The sequence below is a fragment of the Chlorocebus sabaeus genome, chromosome 25, assembly GCF_047675955.1.
Source record: "Chlorocebus sabaeus isolate Y175 chromosome 25, mChlSab1.0.hap1, whole genome shotgun sequence".
NCBI lineage: Eukaryota > Metazoa > Chordata > Mammalia > Primates > Cercopithecidae > Chlorocebus > Chlorocebus sabaeus.
The window spans coordinates 31,056,214-31,076,375 of NC_132928.1; the positions used below are offsets into that span (position 1 = coordinate 31,056,214).

The 20,162-nt window shown below is 35.8% G+C and overlaps 1 protein-coding gene across 2 annotated transcripts; it reads left to right on the plus strand.

The window, feature by feature from the left end:
* The first annotated feature begins 821 nt into the window (after nucleotides 1-821).
* ATP6V1G3 (ATPase H+ transporting V1 subunit G3) lies at nucleotides 822-19,098 on the plus strand. Of its 2 annotated transcripts, none has more exons than XM_037986235.2 (3): nucleotides 822-903; nucleotides 12,424-12,524; nucleotides 18,670-19,098. In XM_037986235.2, the coding sequence occupies exons 1-3, from the start codon at nucleotides 822-824 to the stop codon at nucleotides 18,841-18,843; spliced, it is 357 nt and encodes a 118-aa protein (XP_037842163.1). In that variant the 3' UTR covers nucleotides 18,844-19,098. The 2 variants fall into 2 exon arrangements, with proteins under 2 accessions (XP_037842163.1, XP_072867525.1); XM_073011424.1 differs by lacking the exon at nucleotides 18,670-19,098 and adding an exon at nucleotides 4,855-4,900 and having other exon boundaries at nucleotides 12,424-12,558.
* The last annotated feature ends 1,064 nt before the right edge of the window (nucleotides 19,099-20,162 follow it).

Sequence of the window (20,162 nt, forward strand, 5' to 3'; positions counted from 1 at the left end):
GCTACTGGATCGAATCAAATCAAGTATGATGGATTTTATTGTACTATCTTAGGACAATACCCACCACAAAGACTGAATAATATAAAATGCATGTTTAAATTATTTTAACCCCAAAACCTACAGTTATAATCTATCTCTATTATGATTACTACTGCTAAAATTACTAATTGTTTAGTCACAATACTAAGATCTCCCTGGAACTTCTACCTACAGCATTACTTAAGAGCAGCACAATGCCCAAAAGAAATCTTTTCATTCCTGTCACCTGAGACCTTGTGGGGAAAAAATCCTTAGTCCACTTTCTATGCACAAAGCTGGGGAATCTCTTTCCTAACAAAAGATTAACACATTTTCTGCAAGCAGATAACCGAATCACCAGAAACAAAGAAAAAGACCTGAAACAAAGTACTGCAGGGACAAAGAACAAGAAAGATCTTGTTACTTAAAAGAAAAACTCAGTAAACATGTCAATGTTTCTTGGAAGATTAGGGAAATGAACATTCTTAAAAGATCTCTTACTCATTATTTATAAGTAGATGCAACACCTCATCTATATCTCCTAATCTCATACAGAAGAGCTAAGATTGGCAGAAATGGTTAAGTTCTCAATTTATTCACATTGGTTTAACTTGTTTTTCTAGATTCCACCTTGGGCTTTCCTTGGGACCCAGCTATCCAGGCCAATCAAACCAGTTTGAAACAGCTGCATTTAGAACTCTCTGTTGACACAATAATCTGAGTCACATGTTAATTTCTAAAAGAATAAGTGAACCCATTACTTCCCAGATTTCACAGAAGCCACTTGTTTGGAGCAGACTACCATGACGAGCCAGTCTCAGGGAATCCACCAGCTTCTTCAGGCAGAAAAACGGGCCAAGGACAAGCTAGAGGAAGCCAAGAAGAGTAAGTCTCACTTGTGAGAGGTTTGTCACGAAATAAACGAAGCAGTGGAATGCAGGATAAGCGCAGACTTTTGGATTAGGCAGACCTTGTTTCAGACTTTGGTTTACTGTACTCCCTGTGAGACCTTCACCCATTCATTAAAATTACCCAGCCATATGTTCCTTATTTCTAGAGTACGGATGAAGTTTCCTCATTCAGATCCTTTTGAGAGGTCACGTGTTCATGGACATTAAGATTATAGAGATGTGGGCTTAAACCTTGGCTATGCCATGCCTGTTTTCTCAACATTGTTAAGAGATAGACAACTTCTGGATTTAATCTACTTATTAGTGAGTAAACCTGAGCAAATGACTTATTTTTTATAAGCATCAGTTTTCATTTCCATAAAATCAAAATAATAGCTCATTCTCAAACCTCTTGATAGCTTTTTAATATCTAATATTTTAAAATATTTTCATTTTATTCTCATTTTCTACCCCTCTTTTTATTTTTATTAATTTATTTTTCAAGAGACGGGGGTCTCACTATGTTGCCCTGGCTGGACTCCAACTCCTGAACTCAAGAGATCCTGCTGCCTCAGCCTACCAAATAGCTGGGATTATAGGCACTTGCCACTGGACTCAGCTGTCTTTTCATTTGGTCATGCATTCATGTACTTACATATAGAATATCCTCAATGAACTTCAACCCCTTTCCTATTCTCTTTGATACTCACAACAGCCAAATGAATAGGATATTAATATTATTCCCAATGTATGCAGAAATTGAGTTCAAGGTTATATTTTAAAAATAGAAAATACTGTGCCAGGCACCATGCTAATTGCTTATCTTTATTCCTCACAACCTTTACTGAAAAAGCAAAAGTGATGCTTAGAGAAATTGTACAACTTGTCCAAGGTCACACAGAGGGTAAATGGTAGAGACAAGATTTAGATGAGCTGTAATTTCCAAGCCCAGATCTTAACCACTGTGCTTTACAAAATTTACACAATTTGTATAATAAAAAAATTAATATGTCTCAGACCTACAACTGGAATTCAGGTTCCCAAAGCCAAGACTTTTTTTTTTCACTATCCCATTTCATATCACCTCATTATTCAATCTACAATAATTTGTAGTGTCATTCGCTCTCCTTGTGATTGTGTGTCCTGCCTCTGCAGTTAGATTCAGTCTGGCAAAACAGGGGCCATATTTTCAAAATGTTACTTATGTAACTCTTGGGATGAATGTAGTGATGGGATTGGAGTAGGTACTGAATTATTTAAATGTAATAACTGAAATGAAGGAATATATTACAACATAAGAAAGTAAGTCCGGAATAAGGCAGGTATACTAAGGTTTTCAACCACAGGTAAACTCATTTCCTTTTCTTAAGATAAATAGATTTCCCGAACATTCAGCAACGTGGGCCTCAACAACATAAAAGGAACGACTCCAGGTGGAGATGATAGAAGAGGAAAGGAAGAAGGAAGAGAGTGAAGGCAAACTTTACCTATTTCTCAATTTCTTTTCCTACAGCAAAGTGTGGAAATGGTTGCAAGATGATATGAATGCAGAGTAATTTTATAGAAAACAAAGCAGTTCAGGACTGTGGTTGAAACAGCATAGAGAATTTTCTCTTTTTAACAGTTTCAGGGTTTTCTTTCTTTCTTTCTCCTTCCTTCCTTCCTTCCTTCCTTCCTTCCTTCCTTCCTTCCTTCCTTCCTTCCTTCCTTCCTACCTACCTTCCTTCCTTTCTTCCTTCTTTCCTTCCGTCCTTCCCTTTTTTTGAGACAGGGTCTGCTTCTGTTCCTAGGCTGGAATGCAGATGATCTGGGCTCCTTGCAACCTTCATCTCAGGCTAAAGCCATACCTCAGCCTATAGAGTAGCTGGGACCACAGATACACAGCACCACACCTGGCCAATTTTTGTATTTTTGTACAGATGGGGGTTTCGCCATGTTGCTAGGCTGGTCTCAAATTCCTGAGCTCAAGAGATCCACCTGCCTCTGCCTCCCAAATTACTGCGATCACAGGAGTGAGCTACCATGCCAGGCCTTTTAAAAAACTTATTTAACAACATTTAAAACTTTCAGAACAGAAGATCAGATAATTTAAAGATGTGATAGTTATGTTGCCTTTGCTTTCTTATTATGGAGGATACAAAATGAAATATTGAGTATAGATTAATCAATATTATTGTACGACCCAGATAATTTTTACCAACTATTTCTCCTTTTTTCAAGTCCTTAAAGAATAAAAGAATTGCTAAACGTGCAAGTTGTTTTGGGGTGGGAGCCACTAAGGGCAACCTGGCTTCAAATTTCAGAATAAAGATAAAAGTCCAATTTGTTTTCCTTTTCTCTAGTGAATATGCTGTCCTTGGGCAATCTTTCCTCAGAATTCAGTATTGAAAAGTACATATTGTCTTATTTCTATACAAAAATGTTCATTTCATTTGCCAGTAACTTAAAATACCTGCATACTTTTTTCTTAGCCTGCCATGTCTTTGTTCATGAATATTCAAGGGGATATTCAACCAGTAATAATAAATACCCAGGCTTTAAAGACATGCTGGAAAATATTTTGACTTTCAACAACTAACCTCTGCACTCAGTTTTATGGAGAATGTCAGCCTGTCCTCTTTGCCTCAGAAGCCACAGGCTTTGAGGTCAGTTTTAACTGGATAGAAACTGTTTTCTTAAAGCTATCAGCAGGTATTACAGTTTACAGTTACAACAGCTTACTCACATAAGCAATCTACGGCAAAATAGAAATATTACCTTATATACCAGGTATGTTATAATTTCCCTAATGTTTCAGTGGTTTTTGTTTCATTTGTTTATTTAATTCAATAAGTGTTCATTGGGTATCTACTAATTCCAGCCCACTTTGATGTTTACACTGATGAATAAGACCTAGTTCTTCCTTAAAGAACTTCCCAGTGAGATAAATGCACAAATTACTATTTTAAAAAGGGAAAAGAGTCACGATGACAGGAGAGGTAAAGATAGTTATCATTTTAGTAAACCCATATACTTTTGCTTTATTTTTCCACAAAAAGATTCATTTGAAATTCTGACATATTAAGGCATAATGAGATTCAGAATGAGGACCAAGAAGTCACAATAGTGAACACCACTGTAGAAGGTCTATGGTCATTTTCTCTTTCTTAAATCCATTTGCAAGACTCTCAGAAACTTGGGCATAGACAGCGAGAACAAGACTCTTGAGTGTATTATTTTTAAGAAAAAGAAAAAGAGGAAGAAGGAAGGGCAAGAAAGAGGGAAAGATAAAGAAAACAGCAATTCACATGTTAATCGTTTCAGGAATATACAAGATTAATACAGTTATTTTTATATTATGCTGCAAAAATATTAATATATTCCATTAAGGAGAACTGCCTCAGATCCTGGTGCAATTGCTACATAATACAGTATATGGTCTATGTGTTTTGCCTTTAGGGATACAGATAAGGGATTATGAACTTGATGTATCAGGAACTCTCCAGAAGGCCATGGGGTCTATAGAAATTGAATATGCAGGTCTCTGCTCTCAAGACATACACCAGCTACTGAGAGAGATGAAATCTGACAGGGACGTGGGCAGGAATGTGGACAGGCTTCGGAAGTCAGACTGGGAAGTAGTAGAGTATAAAAGCTTTGGCTTGAGTTGAAAACTTATGATTCTTAATGTCATTTAACATCTCCAAGTTTCAGATTTTCTTTCTGTGAATAAAAATAGAAGTTATAATACATGCAGACACATATACATATGAACAAGAGGTTGCAAGAATCAGAAAAATATGTGTAAGATAGTAAAGCAAAATACACACTAGAGTTATTTTTATTTTAATATATGTCATGTATTTTTGTATGTTACAAAAATTTGTATATTACAAAAGTAATAACAATATAAGAAAGAAATAGACTAGAACGATCTCATTCCATTTGTTTTTACCCCTGCTGTAAGTTCTGGGTCTACTTTTCCTAAAACAAAGAGACTGGGACTGCTTCTGGTAGGATGACTAGAAATGTTCAGATATTTGTCTGTATTCACTGATTACAGGTTATATTTATTAGTTAAAGCTCTCACACATTTTTATGTGCAAAACAGCCTTACTATTTTGGTTGAATTTAGATGAAATCACAGTAGTTTGCACTACTTTAAATTATCTTACCTAGATTCAGTGCTCTTTACTTAATAAATTGTTCATTAATCAAAACATAGAAGTGGGTGTGTTGGTCCAAGACAAGTTACCTAAACATCAGAGATCTGCCCTGGAGATCCAGGTTGGGGTATTGACCTGAAACTTCAATCAGAATTAGGTTAGAAATTCAAAGTACTATTATCAACAGGAGGAACAGAGACTTGTGTTTCTCTGAAATATGTTGCATTTTTACTTTTAATCATGACCTTTTTTAAGAGAAGTATTTACTTCACTTACACCCATTGCAAACTTTTAAAACTCTGTAGCTCTGCATTAACATCATTCTGAAATACTCAAATGCATGCAATTCAACATCACATAAAGAACTCATATTCCCAAATCATTTCTGAACATACATGGTAAACTCTCCTAGAAATAAACACTCAATTTATTTACTTTGGAAGCTGCAGAAAGTAGCATTTATGCTTAACTAAAAATGACAAATTGCATTACAGGATATAGATTGAAAGAAACAGCAAAAAAAAAAAAAAAATGTAGATTTTCCAATCTGGAGATGAGAAAAATTGAACAAGCAGCTATAATTAAAATGTCTAAAAGCTGTAGACAATTGTAATACAAGTGAAGAACACACTCCTCTAGCTTTCTCTAAAAATCGTATGGTCAGTGCTCATCCCCTACAGCTGCTCTGCCTGGGTGCCTGTCTAACTTCTGCTTCTTATTAGCTGCGTGACCTTGGGCGGGTAACCTCTTAACCTTGCTGTGCCTATTTCCTCAGCCTCAAAATGGAGATATTAACAGTACCTACCTCATGGAGTTGTCATGATTAACTGAGTTAACACTTATGAAAGACTTAAAGCACCACTTGGCATATAGAAGTTGCTCAAGAAATTTTAGCTATTAATATTATTTTAATATCCAATAAAAAGAATTTTGTTGCAAAAACAGCAAAATAGTCATGTCCTGGAGATTTCTTAAGCATGGTCCTCTATGAGGTCTTTCACTGAATTATACTTCGGTGCAAAATAAATACTTAAGAAAATATTTCTGCATTCTAGATGATACATCAGATAATACTGTAATTCAGATTTATTTTTGTGGGTCTATAGGATGCCAACCATCAATAATTTTTTAAAATCAGCAAATTTCCTATTTGCTTCCAAATATGCATATATTCTGAATTATTTAAACAAGCACCTCAATTTAATAAATTCTTCACTATGCAAGTGGATGCTTTTGTTCATAAAGACAAGACTTTTAATAAACTAATAAAATAAAAGTTGTTGTATAAGAATTTCATGGCCTGTCTTGCATGTTTTGTAGGCCTGTAAATACTTCCTCTTCCTTTATAGTCCACAGACTAACAGGGTATTTGTAAGTGTATTGGGCTTTCATTTCTTCAAGTGGGTAATATTAAAATAATAACCACAGAGCATTTTCATCTATTAATAGGATTTGGTTATATTCAGTCCAGGAGCTACACAAAACTATTTATTGTATTTTTAACAAGGACAATACAAGTAGAAGAAAAGCAAAAGAAAATATCCAGGAAGTGGAGATCTGACAGGCAATAGATTTAGTGTAAGAGAAGCTCTAGCAGTGACAGTCACCAAAGGAGAGGTTGTCTCTTTGTTTTTCTGGTGACATTTCTTTCCCAATGTTTATAGTAGCTGGGAAAAGTAAGAGCATTCTTTGAATCAGGTTGGTTTCATCTTAATATTGACAACCCCCTAAAGCCAAGAAGTTTTGTTTGGTTTGGTTTTGCTTTGTTTTCTGAGTGGTAGAATAGATCAAAAATTGTTATTACTAACAGAAATCTTCAAACATTACCAAAGTACCCTTTGTTTACACAGAAAATAAAAATGGCTTCTGAACTGTTTATGCATATTTTTGTCAAGTGGCACATTCATTTCAATATCTACTCTTTTCACCGCACTAGGGTATCTGGCTTTGGCTCCAATGCTCAACTAGCATTGTTTTCTCTATGCTCCTTGCTGATTCTCTGCATTTGTTTCCTAGAGATGCTGTAACAAACTACCATATACTAGGTGATTTTAAACAGAAATTGATTATCTCAGAGTTCTGGAGGCCAGAAGTCCAAACAGAAGGTTCCAGCAGGGTTGGATCCTTCTGGAGGAACTAAGGGAGAAACACCCATACCTCTTTCCTGGTCAATGTGGTAGCCAGTCATCCTTGGCACTCCTTGTCTTGCAGCTGCATCGTTTTAATCTGTATGTCCATTATTACATGGCCTTCCTCCCTGTCTGCTCTGACTCTGTGCCTCTGTATTCAAATTTCCCTTATAAGAGAACCAATTATTGGATTTAGGACCCATCTTAATCCCTTATACCTCATTTTAACCTGATTACATCTGCAAAGACCCTATCTCCAAGTAAGGTCACATTTAGAGGTACCAGGAGTTAGGACTCCAACATATCTTTTCGGGGGGCAAAATTAAACCCTCTAACTGTCAAATCCACTTGACCACCTTGAGCCCTTATTTTATTTTCTTTGTTCCGCTTTGTCGGTTAAAACTTCTCAAAGAAATTGCCTATATTCCCTGTGTCTACAATTTTTCATTCCATTTTCTATTGAACATTTCTTCGTATAACTCCACAAATAGCTCCTCTTGCCAAGATCACCAGTCTTGCTAAACCCAATGTTAATTCAATATCTCATTCACAATTAGATCCCTCTTTCATCTTTGAAACTCTTTCTTCATTTGACTTTGGAACACTACTCTCATGGTTGGCTTCCTGTTGTCTTCTCAATCTCTAAAGTCGGGACCCCAATTTGGACCTATTCTCTTATATATCAGCAGATACTTCTGAGGTGGTCTCATCTAATCTCATGGCTTTACATACCAGCTTCATGTTGATGACTCCCAGATTTGATATTCCCAGCACTCGTTGCTTCCCTGATCTCTAAGTTCATATAAACATCAGCCTTCTCAGCGTCACTATTGGATATTGAATAGGCATATCAATGAAATTGCAGTATTGACTCCATCCCCAAAATAAAATGTTGGTGTCATCATTGACTCGTACCTGTCTCTCATGCTCATGTATCAACTCCACCTCCAAAATATATCTACCCTCTTCTTGCCAGCTCCACTACTACTTTACCATTTCCAGCAATTATTAACATTTGCCTGAACAATTGCAACAAATTTCAAACTGATCTTCCTGCTTCTCCTTTACCCCACAATGTATTTTCTATTTTCACCACACCAGCCAAAGAAATTTTTTTTTTTTTTTGAGACAGAGTCTCACTCTGTTGCCAGTGGCATGATCTCGGCTCACTGAACCTCTGTCTCCTGGGTTCAAGAGATTCTCCTGCCTCAGCCTCCCAAGTAGTTGGAACTACAGGCATGCACCACCATGCTCATCTAATTTTTGTATTTTTAGTAGGGACGGGGTTTCACCATGTTGGCCAGGATAGTCTTGATCTCTTGACCTCATGATCCACCTGCCTTGGGCTCCCAAAGTGCTGTGATTACAGGCATGAGCCACTGTACCCAGTCAAGAAATCCTTTTAAATCACAAGTAGTATTGTGTCACACCTTGGCTAAGAACCCTTCATGAATTTAGTATTCCAAAGACCAAAATTCTTACCGTGCCCTGTGAGATCAATATGACCTGGTCCTGCTACTATCTAATACCATCTCCTAACATTCAACCATCCTCTTCTCTTTGCTCCAGCCATGATGGTGTTTTTGCTCTCCCTTCAGCATGGCAAACATCCTCCCACCTCAAGGCCTCTGCACTTGCTGTTCTCTCTGCCTAGAAGACTTCTCCCCTTCAGATATCTGCATGACTAGTTGCCTTATTCCTTTAGGCCTCTGTTCACATACTGTTTCATCTGAGCGGCCTGAGCTGTCTAAAGTAGAATCCACCACCATGTTTCTCTACCCCTTATTCTCCTTTCTTCTTCATCATCATCCCTGACATATTATATACTTATTGTCCATTTTCTATTTTTATCTCCCCAACTACATTCAGAACACAAACTCCATGAAACAAAAAGTTTGCAGCTTTCACTGCTATATCCATAGATCTACAATAGTGTGTGGTGCATAATAGACATCTAGTAACGTTGATGTAAATATCTAGTTGTAGACATCTAGTAACATCTAGTAAATATCTCTTATTTCAGTTCTCTGTGTCAGTTCTCTGTGTCATTTGACACTGCTGGCCATATCCTTCTTGGAATGTTCTCTTCTGTCTTTTGGTTTCTCCTACTTCTCTGACTACTACTTGCTCCTTCCAAGCTTCCTCCTCCTTTTTCTTGAAGGTTGAGTGTTAATATTCCCCCAAGTTGAGACTTTAGCCTTCTTTTCTCCTCATTCTGTATACTCTCCCTTGACTTCTGTCTAAATCCCATTGCTATAACCAGCATATAAACAGGCCCCAATGACTAACATGCAAATCTCTGTCCTCATTTCAGACCTTCCTCCTGCATCCCAATCTTGTCTGCCCAGCTGTCCTCTGCATACCTCCAATTAAATATCCTAGAGAAAGCTTCCAGAGGCTTCTCTAGTGACAGCCTGAGGACTTCTCCTCAAACTCATGCTTTACTCCTTGCCTTCTTTTTTTATTTTCACTCCTTGCCTTCTTTTTTAGCAAAAGGCCCCTAGGAATTGGACCTGTTTTCCTAATAATGATTTAAAATAATTAAATAACTACTTTTGTCAAGCATTTTATATACATTTTAATAATCCCTCCAATAACTTTTTATAGTACATTATTAACTCTGTCTTATAGATGAGAAAACTCAGTAACCTGCTAAAAGTTACAAAGCTTCTAATGTTTTATTGCAGTGATGCCTAGTGCATGATTCTGATTGCCTTAGATGATAAATGAAATCCTATCTTCTCCATCAGGAAGAGTCTAGAACAAATTTAGCAATCAACAGAATTAGGTTTCTCTGTACCTCACGAACTTATCACCTCTGGGAACAGTCAGTTCACCTGGCCTGTCCTAATGAGAAGGCCAGGAAGATTCCATCTTCGAGCATTACCCTTTGTCTCCTACACAGAGTTCAGTGTGTAAAATTGCTGCCCAAAATTGATTTTCTTAATCCTTTTCCCACAAACCACCTGAAAATCAGTCCAAATGTCTTTTCTTCCCACTTTTGGTCACAGCAGCCATGTTTTTAATGCTTACAAAGAAATAAGTATAATTTCAGAATTGCCATATTCTTACACACAGAGAGAAGCAAGTTAGAGGTTAGTATGAGTGGATTTGATGCATGCATTTTGCTTCACCTCTAACAGAACAGTGGGCTTTAGGCTCCAGTTTTTTCCACTGGATTAAATCAGGTGGAGCATATGCAGGCTCTCACACAGCAGCAGCTGCTGAGTCTATCCAGAAAATTGCTGTGCCAGCAACGATTTCCCTGTGGCTCTCCCATTTAATTGAATGAGAACCAGCAGGTGACTGGTGCCATGACAAGGGAATCACAGACACACTCTGAGCCTGTCACCGTGTGATGGAGCTAATATACAGCCTCTTAGTGGAGTGCTGAATTCTGCTCAAGGGTAGGGCACACAGAGCCTTTCCTGTGATTTTTTTTTTTAATGTGCTAGAGAGGCATAACTTTAAAACCACTATTTTTAGATATTATGCAATTAAGATGGAGAGTGGTGAGGCATGTGATTTATTTTGTAAAATAATTATGTATCCTACAACCCATTATTACTAAACAAAAATCAATACATTAACATTCTGTATTTTTGTCCTGATGTAAATGACAAACAGATAGAAGAAAGCGGGCTGGAGATCAAGGAATAGTTTTTCCTACCAACATATCATCGATTTATTCTGTTCACAGAGAATCTCTGTGAATAACATATGTGTAGTTGTCACAAAATGGTTACAACTATAGAGAATGAAGGAATCGGTATATACAAAATGGTAATGAGCATTAATTAAGATAAAGATAAGCATTGCTATTAATGTTCCATTAAGCCTCAAGCAACGGAAGAGCAGCAGTTTTCAGCAGACCTTGGATTTCAAAGAAAGTGTAGGCGGAGCGAAATGTCTGTCCTGAATGAGGACATCCCAGTTCCATTCAAGGGTGGTAGACATTAAAAGAGACACATTTCAATATGTAACTCAGTGACTCTATTTTTATTCTATATACATACAGTGACTAGTGAAGCAACTCAGAAGAGAAAGAAATTGAGAAACAATCTCTGCGCAAATGCTGCAAAGGTAGATACATACATAGGTCAATGGAAGACAAATAAATGTTTACACTCAGATTTTATTTCATGCTACCTGAGAACACATTTTTTTATAGTTCAAAGTCTTTACAATGTAACAAATGGTTGACAGAAATTGTAAACAATACTTAAGAAACATTATCAGAGGAAAAATCTATGAAATGGGCAAAAGAATACAGGTATTTTACTGAAATTGAAAGACAATAGATTCATAGAAAAAAAAGAATTTTAATGTAGTTCAGAATTTCTTTAAAGTTTTAATGATCATGAAGCATTAGTAGCTAAGCCCCAAGGTGGTGGGTGGAGAGAGCAAAGCACCAATTAATATTAGTCTATAACCGCGCCCCTCCCCCCCCACCAAACTTACTCTTGTCAGAAAAAGTCATGTGCTCAGCTAATGATTACCACAGCATTGGATTCCTCTAAAACTTTCATTTATGTTGTCTGCTAGCTTAAGGCTTACACCTTTGCTCTTAATAAAAGAAAAAAGGCTACTTAACTAAATCTCCTAATCATTAAAAACAATTGGTTTTATAGCCACTTTCAAGCAAGTTCCCCTCAGAGAAAGTTACAAAAAAAAAAAAAAAATTGCTTTGATGTATTGTGAGGCTTAATCAGACATTGTAGAGTCAACAAATGGTAAGGAAAAATCCCAATAAACCGTTTTTAAAAATTGTAAGTTTAGTTTGATAGAGTCTGAGTTGCATGTTTGTAGCGATTTTGGAGATCTGCCAGTGTTAAATAGGATCCAGTTGGTGTGGACTGAAGGATTCTGGCAGCAAATCAAGACCGAAAATCTGACCAAATAATGTCTTTTTGAATAAGTGACAGCTAAAATCTGTTCTCTGGCATTACTGCTGTGAGTAAATGGGTAGATATTTTATTTAAACATGTAAGTGTGAAAAAAAAGTTGTCATTTACGTGCCCTAAAGAATCCAATAAAAAATAATAAAATTTTCAATATCTATTGTTTTTTAGTAAAGTTTGCCATTCCAGAAAAAATAATCAAAAAATAATGAAGAATGTATCTATTTTTAAAAAACTAAGTTTGCAGTTCCATATGCATATGTGTGTAACATACATATACAGTTATTTATATATATCCTTGTTAATATATGTGTATATATATATAATTGTTAATTTTCAGGAAAAGGAAAGCGATTGAAGCAAGCCAAGGAGGAAGCAATGGTAGAAATTGACCAGTACAGAATGCAGAGAGATAAGGAGTTTCGACTAATACAATCTAAGGTGAGTAAGAAAGTCAGCACTGGCTGGGCGCGGTGGCTCACACCTGTAATCTCAGCACTTTGGGAGGCCGAGGCGGGTGGATCACAAGGTCAAGAGATCGAGACCATCCTAGCTAACACGGTGAAAACCCATCTCTACTAAAAATACAAAAAAATTAGCCGGGCGTGGTGGCGGGTGCCTGTAGTCCCAGCTACTCAGGAGGCTGAGGCAGGAGAGTGGTGTGAACCTGGGAGGCAGAGCTTGCAGTGAGCCGAGATCGTGCCACTGCACCCCAGCCTGGACATCAGAGCAAGACTCCGTCTCAAAAACAAAAAAGAGAGAAAGTCAGCACTGTTTCTTATGCAGAATAGATAAGACGCATATTCACACGGTGTAATACAGAATATTGAGAGAAAAAAATATGCCCCAATTGAGCAGATATAGTTCAACCAAGCTGAACATCAAGCTAAATCTTAAACATAATAATTACTGATTTTACGTTTTCACTTTCAACGTATTTTTAATTTCTCACATAAAGGGTCAATCAGTAGTTATTACATAATATATAGTATATATTAAAAATCATATTCACAAATATACAAGTTGAATGGATTGCTTAAAGTCTCATTCCTACCACTGATTGTTGACTAACATATTTTAGTACGAAAAAACTTGAGAGAACCTGTTTTTATATAAATATATATGTTTAGTTACATAAATAACATTTCCAAGATTTACAAATGACCAAAGTAGATATTGCTGCAAATTGCTGAAAAGCTTTCTGGTATTTCCTGATGTTTCCCTTTGCAACTGGCTGACTCATTCAATAAATCTTTCATTTAGAGATAAAGAAATGCTTTTTCCTACACTGGCATATTTTTAAATATCTGCAGCTTACTGTAAATCATAAATGCATGAAATCTTTGGAGCCTACACCTTCCTTTCCGTGTTGCAACATGGGCTAAAAGGAACTGCTAAACTTCATGTATCATAACTAAATTTTTTATGACATCTCATTTTGGCCTCAGTAGAAATATAAACAAAGCTCTGTGCAGAAGCCTGACATTTCAAATAAATTATTAGCAATTTGGAAATCTTCTTTATTTACAACTTTTATTTTAATGGTAATGGATAAGGAGTTCATGCAGGATCAGATAAATTGGACCACATAATAACAAAACCTTTTTTGTCAAATAAAAAATGTCCTTTCTAGGATTAAGTGGACCACTCAGCAAACACACAAATTTTTATCAATGTTCAAAAATGAACTAAAGTCCTAAGTTCATACAACCCTCCATGACTGGCCTTTGGCTATCTCTCTCACCACATTTTCTACCACCCTAGACTCTATTAGTTCTGTTCTATCCATATTGGTCTTTTGTTCTTCCTCAAACAGATAGAACATGCTCCTACCACAGGGCCTTTGCATGTACCATTCTCATGTCCTACATTTTTTTTCTTTAGATACATTCATCTTTCTCTGATCTCAATTCAATTGTTAGTGCCTCTTCCTGATCACTTTATCTAAAATTGTGTCTGTCATAAATACATACTTATTGTAGTCCATTCTTTTTCCTCATAGTACTTAGCATTATCTGATATATTTTATATTTACTTTTTTTACATATTGCCTATCTTTCCTTCTGGGGCTTTAAACACCAAAAGAATCATTTCTTGGTTTTGGTCTCTATTTTCCTAGACATTAGAACAGTGCCTGCCACACAGTAGACATGCAATAAATATTTGTTGAAAGAATGAATAATATTTTTTCTTTGATTTTCTTTCTTATTGAATCCTATCATAGCCATGATCTATTAGGACCTGAGAAAACAATCATCCTTAACATTCTCCAGCTTTGATTATCTTATATAGGATATTTCTGATATAATTATTTCCATTTTTTTAAGTAATAACAAAACTGATCACAATTTCAGAAAGTGCTGGTGTTAAATCTCTTCAAATATCATTTCCCCAGAGGAATCTTATCAGATATATATCTTGTTCTGGTTATTTGTTTTCTGCTTTAGTTCATAATTAAATAATTAAAACTCCTCATCGCTCTCATAATTAGCGCTCCAAGCCAATTTTACAGTTATTTGATCAAAAGCTCACATAGAAAGGTCAGCATATTTAAGCCTCGGCTACTTCAAGCATATTGTAAAACCATTAGCACAGATCTTCTCTCCTTGGCGTGACCTCCATATGTCAGGCATATTGCTATTCCACTTAAATCTCATCCTCATTAACCCAGGGCAATTAAGAGGTCTGGGAGGAGACTCAAGAAACCAGCCTCCTGTCTGCTGTGGGTGTTGTATCTTGATGTTACTTTTTGTTGCTTTTTAGCTCTTGTTAATATATGTGATTTTTCAAGTTCCCTGACTTATCAACGGAAGCAGGTATCCCAATGTGGGCTGTACGTTAGCAAATATTGTTTCATCAAAAATCTATTTATCCCTTCCTTAGTGCTACCCTATCTAAAGAAGATATTACATTGCTAAAAAGAAATCTGGACTACAGTAGAAAAATTAAATCTGTTGTTAATACAAGTAAAAGTCAGATAGATCATGAATCTAAATAGAAAATCTGAAAATGGGCCGGGCGCGGTGGCTCACGCCTGTAATCCCAGCACTTTGGGAGGCCGAGGTGGGTGGATCACGAGGTCAGGAGATCGAGACCATCCTAGCTAACATGGTAAAACCCCGTCTCTACCAAAAATACAAAAAATGAGCCGGGCGAGGTGGCGGGCGCCTGTAGCCCCAGCTACTCGGGAGGCTGAGGCAGGAGAACGGCGTGAACCCGGGGGGCGGAGCTTGCAGTGAGCCGAGATCGGGCCACTGCACTCCAGCCTGGGAGACAGAGCAAGATTCCGTCTCAAAAAAAAAAAAAAAAAAAAAAAAAGAAAAAAAAGAAAAAAATCTGAAAATGGTTGCCTTGGGCATACTGAAGACCTTTATATCTTTACTCTTTCTTCCTCAATTTATATCCTAAGAGCATTTTTGCTGGAGACAGTCACAAATTGAGAGCATAAAATTGTTTTTCTTGTGACGATGGGACGTGAAGCTCTGCTTTACCTTAAACTGGAACATTTAAACAACTTATAAGAAAACGTATTGAATATTTAAAGATCTTCCATCACCATCAGTCATCATGGTGTAAAGCTATACATCAGTTTCAACACTGACATTTTGAAAATTAACATGGAGAAGTCCTCACATGTCACTCTTAGACCAAATGTATCATGACATGTTACAGAATTATCAACTACTAACTTATACATTCTTCCAAACATTCAGGTAACAAGCTTCCACCAACATGAGCAACAGAACACAGGTAATGAGTTCTCTGTAATATCAAGAGATCTGATCATTCTACTCAATACGAATGTATATTGAGCATCTATTAAGTGCCAGATAGTGTTTAAGGCACTTATAATACATCAAGGAACATGATTCTTGCCTTTGTGCCACTTGCCTTCATTCACTGAAACTCCTACATGGGTTAAATCAATACTCGGCCTGCAGATATCAAGATATGGAATTCTTCCCTAGGAAAACCATTTAAAATAGTATATGACTAGTCATTGTTATAGTACTGCATAGGAAACACTGCAGAAACTCAAATCACTGGGCATCAAATAAACTCAGAAACAATATTTTGTTTAATTATGCAGGATGAGACACAGGATTATGGGATATTACAAGGGTATTACAATGTTTCTGAAAATACAGAACAGACTGGAAAAATTTGAAAAGTACAAGTAGAATAATCAGTGAAAATTATACTAGTAATCACTAACATGTACTGTTTACTTGTTCAGAGTTAAACTTCTGTGCTAAGAGTCATCTTTATAAGTCTGTCTGGAAAATGATTAGGGTGTCTTGAAAAGCCACATTAAGAATTCAACTAATATTAACAGCTGTCATTTATTACTGCACTGTCCAAAATGGTGACCACTTCACATGTAGCTACTAAGCACATGAAGTGTAGCTAGTCCCAACCAAGATGTGCTATAAGTGTAAAATACATACCATATTCCAAAGACTTAGTATGAAATAAAAGAATGTAATAATTTTTATATTGATTGTATGTCAAATATGAATATTATTAGGTTAAATATATTATTAAAATAACTGCACCTACTTCTTTTACACTTTTAATGTGGCTTCTAGAAAATTTATAATTTTATATATATATATATGAGCTGCCTTTGTGGCTCATATTACACTTTTGTTAGACATAACTGCTCTGCACACTTACCAATGAATCTGGTTTGCATTTTATAGTATCTTATCAAATGGGTGATATTATCCCCATTTAAAAAAATAGAGAACCTGAGATTAACTTTTCCAAAGTCATTCGCAACAGTTACACTAAACCAACCCAAAGACAACTATTTTTAATACTGTTCCAAAGAAAAGTAGGTAATAGTTTCACAAGTTTGTTTTTTATTTTTTACCACTAGAAGACATTGAATTTAGAGATTTTTTTTTTTTTTAATTTAGTAGCATCCCACTTAAGACACTAAATTTAGAGGAAAAATTTTGAGCTTGGTAGAACCATTTCAATAAGTAGTTCTCTTCTATTTTAAAATTTCTTCTTAGCAAGGGAAATTCGATCCATATGTTTCTGCTTCTTGTATACTCACTTATCAAAATGTTATTCTGCAAAAGTTATTTGATGTCTTAGAAGCTGTAACTTTTCAAAATTATTTTCTTTGAACTGAGAAGACCCCATTGCTTGGACTGTAAACGGAAAACAACTCGAACCCAAGCACTTCAGTGGCATTTGATTTCAAGCCTAGGACTCAAAAAGATCATGCAGATTTTAGAATTTAGAATAGTCTAACCACCCTGAAGTAGAAGTCAATCATTACTGGAGTATCTTGGATTAAATTAAATGCATACGTTTCCTAAACACTCACAGAAGGAAAAAGCAAACAAACATAAAACAGTCTTCTTGTCTTTAAAATGCCATGTTTAAGAAAGGCTGAGTTTACAAAGGAGATACATTAGGAGTTGATTTTTTGCTTTAGTAAAGGCTAACTTTCAAAGTGTTTCACTGCAGAATTCCTTTAAATTGTTAACTCCTCTGATGAAATTATATTTTGGTCAAATCATTCCTTGATAAAGAAGCTACATGGAAAGAGAAGATAATGGAAAATAATGGGAATCTCTGCCAATTAAAGAGCAATTAGAAAAATATATTAAACTGTGTCTACAATTATGATGTCACTAAATGAACAAGCATACTCAATTTGAAAGAAATACAACTTACACTAAATTTTTCAAGATAATATCTATTACCCAAAGAAACACACTTCAGCGGCCGGGTACTGTGACTCACGCCTGTAATTCCAGCACTTTGGGAGGCCAAGGCAGGCGGATTATGAGGTCAGGAGTTTGAGACCAGCCTGGCCAACATAGTGAAACCCGTCTCTACTAAAAATACAAAAATTAGCAGGGTGTGGTGGCACATGCCTGTAGTCCCAGCTACTTGCAAGGCTGAGGCGGGAGAATCATTTGAACCTGGGAGGCGGAGGTTGCAGTGAGCCAAGACCACGCTATTGCACTCCAGCCTGGGTGACACAGTGAGACTCTGTCTCAAAAAAAAAAAAAGAAAGAAAGAAAGAAAAGAAATACATTTGTGCACATAAAGGTATCTTACAGGACACATTGTGAATGTCTTCCTGATAAAAACAGGACACAATTCAGATAATGCATTTTAAAAATAGAAAAACTAGTTATTCAGTCTTTAAAAACCAGCAAAAGTAGGTTTAATGGTGTCTTTCAACTATGTTTTCCAGACTTAGAAGGTAAACAATAGGGAATATATGGGAACTAAATGGAAACTATTATAAATACATGAAAAATGTGATGGAAAAGAACTTCTGGGCATGGTTTAATGATTACAAATGTGTATTCAATTTGTAACATGTGGAGGTTGGCTAAAAGTGAAAGTAACCTGCTATGACCAGTTTCAATATTTTATGGAAGTTCATCCTTCCCATTCATAGCATTGGTGATCATGTTGGTTCTCTGAAAAAAAATCTACAAAAGGAGTATGTAATTGTGCATCATAGGACAATCATCAGTAAACAGGATAGGATAAATTTAACTTGTAAAACAATTGTATTATGCTATGAATTCTGTCTGTTTTGTTTTGGTAGATAATGGGCTCTCAGAGTAATCTCTCAGATGAAATAGAAGAACAAACATTAGGGAAGATACAAGAACTTAATGGACACTACAATAAACATATGGAAAGTGTGATGAACCAGCTCTTGAGCATGGTCTGTGACATGAAACCAGAAATCCATGTGAACTACAGAGCCACCAACTAAATGTACATCATAGTTTTCAAGAAAAACAAAAAACAAAAAAAAAGGTGTGTGAGTGCCATCTGGTTGCTTATGGATTCATGTTTTTATATTAAGAAATTTGAAATGTGAACCTTAAATTTACATTTATAGGAAATGTGATATAACTCATACATCAGCACTGAATTAAACAAAACAAAATACCACTGTTGCTATATCTTTTCTAGTAATAATTATGACCTTATCATTTAACTTGGAGTAAGTCAAGAATGCAGAAGAGTAACATGTTTTTTAACACTTGAAAGAAATACATGGTCATGACAGCTTTTAAGTGGGCGTGGGTTTTTTATTCCTTCTCCTTTTCATCGATTTAGAAAATGTACTCTTAATTGTGTTAAAAGGTAATTTGCTAAAAGATCATCTTTAAGCAAGATATAATTATGACTCTTCAACAGATCTAAAAATGAACATGTCAATGGTTTTATTTAATTCAGTAATCAATGAGTAAACCAGTAAAACAGAGAGACAGAGACAAAGAATGATGGGTTATATAGCCATTTTTAAACATAGATGGGTTTTATAATCATTCTGTCTGTCTGATCTCAACTAAACAGATACTATTTTAAAAGAGAAAAGTAAATGATAAATAAGCTAGTAACAGATTTTGGAACTTTGAAAAAAATTAAAAAAAAGAAATACAAAGAAAACTCCCAGGGGATATATTAGGTTAGTGTACCACTAGCCCAGTCAAGAATTTAGCTAAGCTAAATTCTTGTTAAATACTAAGTACTTTGTTAGCAAAATGTATATATTATCTCAATCCTACTGTGTAAGCAGTACTAGTGCTCTTGTTTTACAAAATGAGAAGCAAAACAAAGGAACTTGCCTGGAGCTGTTTGTGTAACAGTGGCAGCACTGGGCTTCGAACTGGGCAATGTGACTCCAATGTTCACACCCTTCACTTCTTACCAAACTGCTTACCTGCACAGCTCCTGTATTTGCATTAGTAAGAAGCATGGGTACTATAAAGTCTTTGATTTTCAAGTAATAGATGCAGACAAATTTTAATACCAGTCTAAACAATAGTTAATTATTGTCACCAAACTATTCATATAATCTTCAAATATATGAATCTCTGACTATATGTATAGTTTGGTAACAATAATTAACTTTTGTTTAGACTGGAATTAAAATCATAAACTGAAATGATTTTAATTGATCATTGTTTTAGATCAGTGGTCCCCAACCTTTTTAGAACAGGGACCAGTTTCATGGAAGACAATTTTTCCAAGGATGGAGGGGTAGCAAGATAGTTTTGGGATGAAAGCGTTCCACCTCAGATC